Consider the following 8,936-nt stretch of genomic DNA (forward strand, 5'->3'; position numbering starts at 1 on the left):
ACTCAATTAAATTGTGTCAACTCATTTTAATTGTAAATTCACTAACTTGTAAATTCGTGGAGTTTTGACCATTAAAAATTGGGGCTTTTGGGCTGGTTGGATGCGCAATGAGGTGGCACCCCCTTTGGTGTTGGTTTTGCTCCGATAACGGTGCAAAAAGTGTCTAAGTGGAATAGAAATGACCCACCTGAAGTGTCTAAATGAAATAAGGGTCACTTTAAGTGCTCAAGTGAAAGAAGTGAACGACCACAGATGTATGTCGATGGGTTTGGCCTAAGATCAATAACTCCAACAGCAGCTCTGAAATATTCAAACTTAGGCTTTATCAAGGCCTTTGTAAAAATGTCCGCGACTTGCTTATTTGTAGAAATTCCTTTTAGAGGAACTTCTTGTTCCAACACTTTCTCTCAAATGTAGTGATGATGAACCTCTATGTGCTTCGTCCGACCATGAAAAATTGGATTCGATGCAACCTTGACAACACTTTCGTTATCACATCTGATTTGAACAGCATAATTAACTTTACACAACATCTCTCCGATTAATCTCTTCAACCACGTAAATTCTTGCGCAGCCATTGTTGCTGCTATGTACTCAGCTTCAGTGCTAGATAATGCTACCACTGGTTGGTTCTTGCTGTACCAAGATACCATAGCTGAACCAATGTTAAAACAATATCTCGAAGTTGAATGTCTATCATTCGCATCTCCAGCCCAATCCGCATCGATAAATCTGCTTAACACGAATTTTTCATGTCTTCTATACATAAGACCATGATCAAGTGAGCCCTTCACATAACGAAAAATTCTTCTTGCGGCATCTAGGTATGAACTTCTCGGACATTGCATCAACTGAGAACAATTCCAACAGAATAAGTGATCTCCGTTCTTGTGATAGTTAAATAAATTAAACTACCAACAATTTGCTGAAATTTTTGACACCTTTTAATGGCTTTCCGTCATCTTTCATCAGCTTGAGATGTGGTTCCATTGGAGTGGCTTTTTCTTTCGACTCCCCCATGCCAAAACGCTGCAACAATTTTTTCGCATATATCTTTTGAGAAACAAAATATCCTTGATCTCTTTTTTCAATTTCCAGACCAAGAAAACAGCTCACTTCCCCCAAATCCTTCATCTCAAAATGAATAGAAAGTTCATTTTCCAGCATCGAAATCGTAGCTTCATTATTTCCGGTAATGATCATGTCATCCATATATAATAAGACCATTAGGTGCACATTTGATTCTAATTTAATAAATAAACTAGAATCTACATCAGAAACTTTAAAACCACAAAAGATAAAGTATTGGGCAACTTTACCAAACCAAGCACGTGGTGCTTGTTTAAGTCCATACAATGCTTTCTTTAATAGGCAAACGTGATGAGGATACTGCTTAGAGACATATCCTTTAGGTTGCTCCATAAACACTTCACGATCCAATTCTCCATAAAGAAAAGAGTTCTTTACACCAAGCTGCCACAACTTCCAATTCTTAGATGCCGCAAGAGGAAAAATGGTTTTTACACTTACCAATTTTGCAACTGGACTGAGTGTTTCCTCATAATCCAGCCCATAACTTTGTATTTATCGACAACCCCAATTGAGTTTTTCTTCAAATGATAAACCCATTTACAAGTGATAAGCTCACTATTCTCTGGCTTCGACACTAACTCCCACGTTCGATTTTTGTTCAAAGCGTCAATTTCTTCTTGCATAGCTGCTTCCCACTTTGGATGGCCTTTGGCTTCTTTAAAGCTTACTAGTTCATCCAATACTCCTGTAAAGAGGCATGAAGTAATTGAACAATTGTTCGATTATACCTTATAATCTTTGAAATAATGTGGTTGTCTTTTCTCCCTTGTTGACCTCTTTTCAGTTTGTTGTTCAGCACAACTAGCATTTGAAATATTTGGACTTGAGCTCTTATCATTATTTGAAGCGTGCAAGTTGCTCTCTGGAATCAGCTGCAAATTGTCTTGATCGCCCTCAAGAATGATTTCTTCGTTGTTGGTTTTCTGGACTGAATCGTGTGACGATATTTCATCAAACACAACATCTCTGGAGGTGACAAATTTCTTGGTTTCAGGATCCATACACCTCCATCCTTTCCTATATGAATCATAGCCAACAAAAACACACTTTTTTGCTTTCGGGTCAAGTTTAGTTCGATTAGATTTTGGAACATGAACATAACAAGTTGAACCAAATACCCGAAAATAATTTACATTTGGCTTTTCATCATATAGAATCTCAAAAGGAGATTTTTCTTTACCTGGGTATGGTGGAAAACGGCTTATTACATGGCACGCGCATTGAATAACTTTAGCCCAAAGCTCTCGAGGGAGATTTTTATCATGCAACCAGGAAAGGCTCGTGGAAACAAGATAAGCTATTTTCCTTTCGGAAACGCCATTCTCTTGAGGGGTATTTGGACATGTCATTTGTCTCGAATACCATTATCATCGCAGTATTTGAAGAAATCATTTGACATATATTCGCCTCCATTATCGCTATGCAAGCATTTAATTTTCACCCCAAATTCCTTCTCCATAATAGTTTTAAATTCAGCAAGTTTTGACAAAGCTTCACTCTTTTCTTTCAAGAATTTCACCCACGTATATCTTGAAACATCATCTATAAACACCATGACATAGAGAAAACCACTATAACTTGATGTTTTTTTTATTCCCATCAAGTGTGTATCAACCAGCTTAAACATAGTGGATCTGTGATTCGATGATCTTTGAAATGAAAGACGATGTGATTTGCCAATTGACAGCCTTGGCAAACTATATCTCCATGAATATTTTGTAGAACTGGTATACCATCCACCAATTTCTTTGAAGAAATTTGCCGTAACAAATGGTATCCCAAGTGTCTCAGTCGAGGATGCCAAATTATTGCGCTATCTATTTGACTTGTCTTCTTCACATAGGCTTCCCCTACTGCCATGAAAAATAAAGAACCCTTCTTTTCACAGGCAAGAATAACATCAACAGTTATATTCTTTACGTTATCAAGAACCTTCACATCATTTGGACCAAACAAAATATATTTTCCAGAATCAATAATTTGAGAAACTGAAACTAGATTTCTCTTCAAACCTGGAGCACGATAGTCGTTCAACATGACAGTCCATCTATCTCCAACATAAAACTTCAGGACTCCTTCTTTAGCTACTGGATATACTGAATTATTCGCTGTAACAACAACTCGATCTCTGTTATGTTGACGCAACTCTGAAAGTAGCGAATCATTTCTAGTTACATAATGAGAGTAACCAGAATGAATGATCCATTCTTCTATAGCGAGCTTGAACTAACAAGGTATCATCGTTCTTCTGTCCAATTATTTCTATAGTGAAGCATTGCTCCCATTTGAGTTGCTTATTTCCATCATTTTACTTGCAACATTTGCATTTGAGAGCTTCACTTTACAATTTTTCTTGATGTGCCCAATTATACCACATCTATAGCACTTTTTATTTTCAAAGTTGCCACCAGTAGCTTTTTCACTATTTGATCTTTTTTCATTGTTCTTGCTCCCAGTTGATGTGATTTTCTTTTTATGTTTATCCTTTGAGAAGAGAACGGGATCTGATTCGAAGCTTTTTGCCATTTGCTTTGCCAATGCCTCTTGGTTGGAAAGCAAATTTTCAAATTCTTCAACTGAAGGTTGCTTTGCCCAACCTTGAATGGAGGTGACGAACGGATTGTACTCCTTCTTCAATCCTCGAATAAGAAATCGTCGCAATCTTGCTTCACCGATTTTCTCCTCCGGATCTAATTCTGAAATTTCAGCACAAATACTTTTGACTCGTAAGAAATATCCAGAAATAGACATTCCTCCCAGCGATAGCATTGCCAATTCATTTTCTAGCAGCTGTAACCTAGCGGTATTATTTTTACCGAACAATCTCTCAAGTATCACCCAAACTTCTTTTGGTAAACTAACATCACGTACGTGATGGATGAGTTTTTTGCCAATTGACATCCTTAAAGCAAAGAGAGCTTTACCACATTTGATTTTCCATTTTCTCCGTGATTCCGCATTTTTCGGAGTATTTGCAGGAATTTCTGCTTCAGCACCAGCGACAGGATCCCAAAGGTCTTGACCTTGAAGATAAGCCTCCATACACATTCTCTAGTACTTGCAGCTTGTCCCTAGAGGCTTCTTGACACCAAATTGTGCAATGTTTCCTCCATTCGCCGACCCCATACTGTACAAGCTTCTTCTCTGCAACTTTCAATCTCCTCCAACAAGACGGCCAACTTGATAGACAAGAAGAAGGAAAGAACTTCAGATCAATGACCTTGCTCTTGATACCACAAAACAAAGAACACAGAGGAAAGAAGAGGAAGACTTGCAGTATAATGGGAAATGGAACAGATAAGAATGTTATAGCTTTTTAACTGCAACTGGTTATTTACAGCAGATATGCAAAGCATATATAATGAACAAAACAACAACGTTTATCTCCCAAATTAACTCTAACAACTTACTAAGAGTCCTATCTAAATCAATAACTAATCTGATACCATTCATAAATAGATAGGAACTAAATTATTTGACTTAGTAAAAGAAACACAAGTAAACAGTAAATGAAAAAATAAGATGCACTAATTTTTAACAATGTTCATGCACTAATTTTTAAAAATATTCTTTTCAAGATATTTTGCCCTGTTGCACCAAAGCTTATGCATCGGTATAGCCTAATTATTTTTCAACTCTCATCTCATCTAAATTGGAGATTTCCTGCGGAGCACATAATGCAGAAAGTATATCTACTGTAATGTTCAAGAAGAACTAGTATCATCATGGTTCGTTCAACAATTTTTTACAAACTCTCCTTTCGTTATTTTTGATTTTTCACTCGGTGTTCTGTATTTGTATTGGGGCTTCGCATCAAAAGTCCCACATTTGAGGTAAAGTCCCCCTAACAAAGGCGATTCCGTACCCAATAGACTCAAACACGAGACCTGATTAAAAATGAAGGAGTAGTTATCATTGCACCACCACTTTCATTCATTCAAACTCTCATTTCGGTCTGCAGTATTTTGACTTTGGAGTCACTTATGTTTCCCTAGGATTTTGGCCGAAATACTCCACTGTTTTGTTATGCCGAAGTCCCCTTAACAAATTCCTCTAATAATTATACCTTCCATTTCAATTTTAGTTCGTTGACAAAAGAAAGATATATTTTTTATATTTAACATAAATTTAATTTTAAAATTCTTATTTATTCTTAATGAGAAATTTTATAGCTACACAAAAATTATATTATAATATCTTTTTTACAAGTTTCAAATATAAAGTATACCAATATTAAACTAGTCGAATAAAACGGATGAAATAATTAATACACTCTAGGGATGGCAAATAGGGATGGGAAGAAGTCTTGTTACCTCGATTTATCTCGCCCTGCTTAATTTTTCTTCTGTTCTTGAATTCATTACTTGCCTTTCAGGACGTTTTTGCTTAATAATTTATGTTTGTTTAGATATTACTAAATCCGTTGATTTTTTATGAGTTTAATCTGTTGTAATTAAATGTCACGGTAGGTCCTTAATTTGGGGATAAAACTCAAATCAATTATCAGGAACACTAGTTATTGTGGGTCTTAGTTCAATATTCTTAGAAAGGTGTACTACATATTCCATATTAGATTACGTATTGGATATCTCATATTACTTCAAAGTTAATGGCTTATTAAGGAGATAATCTAACTCAATTTGAATAGATTTTTTTTTTTTTTTAAATGAAAGAATTTAAGCATCCAGACCAGAACTTTAAAGCAATAGATGGACTGTCCCCGGATATTATAAACTCATTTTGAACCCCTACACATTCAATGAGAGCATCCACCCAAATATTAATGAAATGGGTGGAGTGACTCCAAGACATTATAAACCTCTTAGGAAATACTTCTACAAGCATTGAGGAACAAGATATCGGATATCTCATATTACTTCTAAGTTAATGGCTTATTAAGGAGATAATCCTACTAAATTTCAACATATATTTAGAAAATGAAAGAATTTAAGCATCCAGACGAGAACTTTAAAGCAATAGACGGACTGCCCCAAAATATTATAAACTCATTTGGAACCCCTACGCAATCAATGAGATTATCCAACCAAAATGTTAAGGAAATGGGTGGAGTGACTCCAAGACATTGTAAACACCTGGGAAACTCTTCTACAAGCATTGAGGAACAAGTGCATGCATCTATATCTACATCTAAATTATTATAAAAGCATGAATATAAATGTTGGCTGATCATAATATCCTTTAAATAGTAAACGACCTTTATACCCTTAATAAGCTCTAATCCTATTACCTTTTTTAAAATTCTTAAACCTAAAAAACTAAAAGTTTTAATCTTGTTATTTCTAGAGCTTAACTCACCTGATGAGGCCTAATCTTTTCCTCTATTTATGCTTTTGAACTTACCAATTGTTCGTATTAATTTGAGTACATTGATCTCCTTTTCCATCCTTAACTATTTACATTTTTTTTTTAATTTTACTACAATTACACATGAAGCTTCATAATCAATTATTGATTACAGAAGGCAACGAGTAGGAATTGGTGAGCAATATGTATGGCGACTAATTATATTCAAATATTTAACTCATTAAATTGCAAGTTACAATTGCAGATTTCTTACATTATTCTTGAGAGAATTTAATTTTCAAGCAGCGTTAAAATGTGTGCCGTAGTAGTTAAATCTTTGTATATATAGTTATGGATTCATTAATAATGCATTAACTTTCTTTAATTATTAATTAGTGAAATATGCATATATTTTGAGATTTTGAATTAAATTAATTTTCTTATCTTTTATAACATTAAAATTTTATTTTTTGAATAAACTTTGTCTATAGCAATCAAATCATATTTAAATGTTACATATTGTTGTTGTAGATGTGTAACAACCAATAGTTATAAAAGCCAAAAAAATATTGGAACAGACGGGGCTGGGATACAGAGCTGTGACTGTAATATCATCTAACTAACTTAACTAAATTGATCACCTTGCCGATTCAAATGATGTTCAATCATTTTGAGTTAAATTGTTTTGTGATGTACTAACATTATTAATTTTCAACATTTGAACGATTGTTGCATTTGTATGTCAACTGCATAAATGAATTAATGACGCTGTCTCTTTGGCTTTCTAAACTGATAAAGAGGTGGGTTAGGTTATTAAGAAAATGTAATTAAGACTTTTGCATATTCTAATATAGTAACATATAAATAGAGGGAAAATAAGGAAAATGTCAAAAAAAGGAGAAAAAAGATAAATAGGATTCTAGGCCATAGGGAGGTGTCACGTCAACTTGTCTATGCCTAGCTTTATATTATATATAGATTCTTAGAAATGTACACTACATATTTGATATTAGATTAGGTATTGGATATCTCATATTACTTCAAAGTTAATGGTTTTAAAGAAATGAAAGAATTTAAGCATCCAGACCAAAACTTTAAAGCAATAGATGGACTGTTATAGGATATTATAAACTCATTTTGAAACCCCTACACATTCAATGGGAGCATCCACCCAAAATATTAATGAAATGGGTGGAGTGACTTCAAGACATTATAAACCCCTTAGGAAACACTTCTACAAGCATTAAGGAACAAGATATCGGATATCTCAAATTACTTCTAAGTTAATGGTTTATTAATGAGATAATCCAACTAAATTTGAACATATATTTAGAAAATGAAAGAATTTCAACATCAATCCATAACTTTAAAGCATTAGCTGGACTACCCCAAAATATTATAAACTCATTTGGAACCCCTACGCAATCAATGAGATCATCCAACCAAAATGTTAAGGAAATGGGTGGAGTGACTCCAAGACATTGTAAACACCTGAGAAACTCTTCTACAAGCATCGAGGAACAAGTGCATGCATCTATATTAACATCTACATTATTATAAAAGCATGAATATAAATGTTGGCTGACCAAAACATCCTTTAAATACTAAATGATCTTTATACCCTTAATAAGCTCTAATCTTATTTCCTTTTTTAACATTCTTAAACCTAAAAAACTAAAAGTTTTAATCCTGTTACTACTAGAACTTAACTCACGTGATGAGGCCTAATCTTTTCCTCGATTTACGCTTTTGAACTTACCAATTGTTCATATTAATTTGAGTACATTCATCTCCATTTCCATCCCTAACTATTTACATTTTTTTTTAATTTTACTACAATTGCACACGAAGCTTCAGAATCAATTATTGATTACAGAAGGCAACGAGTAGGAATTGGTGAGCAATATGTATGGCGACTAATTATAATCAAATATTTAGCTAACTAAATAGCAAGTTACAATTGCAGATTTCTTACATTATTCTTGAGAGAATTTAATTTTCAAGTAGCGTTAAAATGTGTGTCATAGTATTTAAATCTTTGTATATATAGTTACGGATTCATTAATAGTGCATTAACTTTCTTTAACTATTAATTAGTGAAATATGCATATATTTTGAGATTTTGAATTAAATTAATTTTCTTAACTTTTATAACATCAAAATTTTATTTTTGAACAAACTTTGTCTATAACAATCAAATCATATTTAAATGTTACATATTGTTATTGTAGATGTGTAACAACCAATAGTTATAAAAGCCAAAAAATATTGGAACCGACGGGGTTGTGATACAGAGGTGTGACTGTAATATCATCTAACTAACTTAACTAAATTGATCACCTTGCCGATTCAAATGATGTTGAATCATTTTGAGTTAATTTTTTTTGTGATGTAATAACATTATTAATTTTCAACATTTGAACGATTGTTGCATATTTATGTCAACTGCGATTTTCAGTATATAATGGAAATAAATATAATAGATGGTCACTAGCTCAATTCCTAATGTTGGATTATCTTAGTCATGACATATTTTTTTC

The 8,936-nt window shown here is 33.5% G+C and overlaps 1 protein-coding gene across 1 annotated transcript; it reads right to left on the reverse strand.

The window, feature by feature from the left end:
* Positions 1-2,437: 2,437 nt before the first annotated feature.
* LOC132034831 (uncharacterized) lies at positions 2,438-4,140 on the reverse strand. The gene is made up of 3 exons (XM_059425179.1): positions 3,405-4,140; positions 2,826-3,239; positions 2,438-2,634 (listed from the first exon to the last, which is right to left on the reverse strand). Exons 1-3 carry the CDS (start codon positions 4,138-4,140, stop codon positions 2,438-2,440), a joined length of 1,347 nt encoding a protein of 448 aa, XP_059281162.1.
* Positions 4,141-8,936: the final 4,796 nt, after the last annotated feature.

Source organism: Lycium ferocissimum, chromosome 10 (assembly GCF_029784015.1).
Source record: "Lycium ferocissimum isolate CSIRO_LF1 chromosome 10, AGI_CSIRO_Lferr_CH_V1, whole genome shotgun sequence".
Taxonomy (NCBI): Eukaryota; Viridiplantae; Streptophyta; class Magnoliopsida; order Solanales; family Solanaceae; genus Lycium; species Lycium ferocissimum.

What these genes read in the sequence shown, in the direction of transcription:
- LOC132034831 (XM_059425179.1), bottom strand. Translation starts at nt 4,140, where the DNA reads ATGTGTATGGAGGCTTATCTTCAAGGTCAAGACCTTTGGGATCCTGTC. An exon ending in CTCAAATGCAAATGTTGCAA is followed by an intron (nt 3,240 to 3,404) that starts GTAAAATGATGG and finishes CGCTACTTTCAG; the next exon opens with AGTTGCGTCAACATAACAGA. An exon ending in TTCAAAGAAATTGGTGGATG is followed by an intron (nt 2,635 to 2,825) that starts GTATACCAGTTC and finishes TGGTGTTTATAG; the next exon opens with ATGATGTTTCAAGATATACG.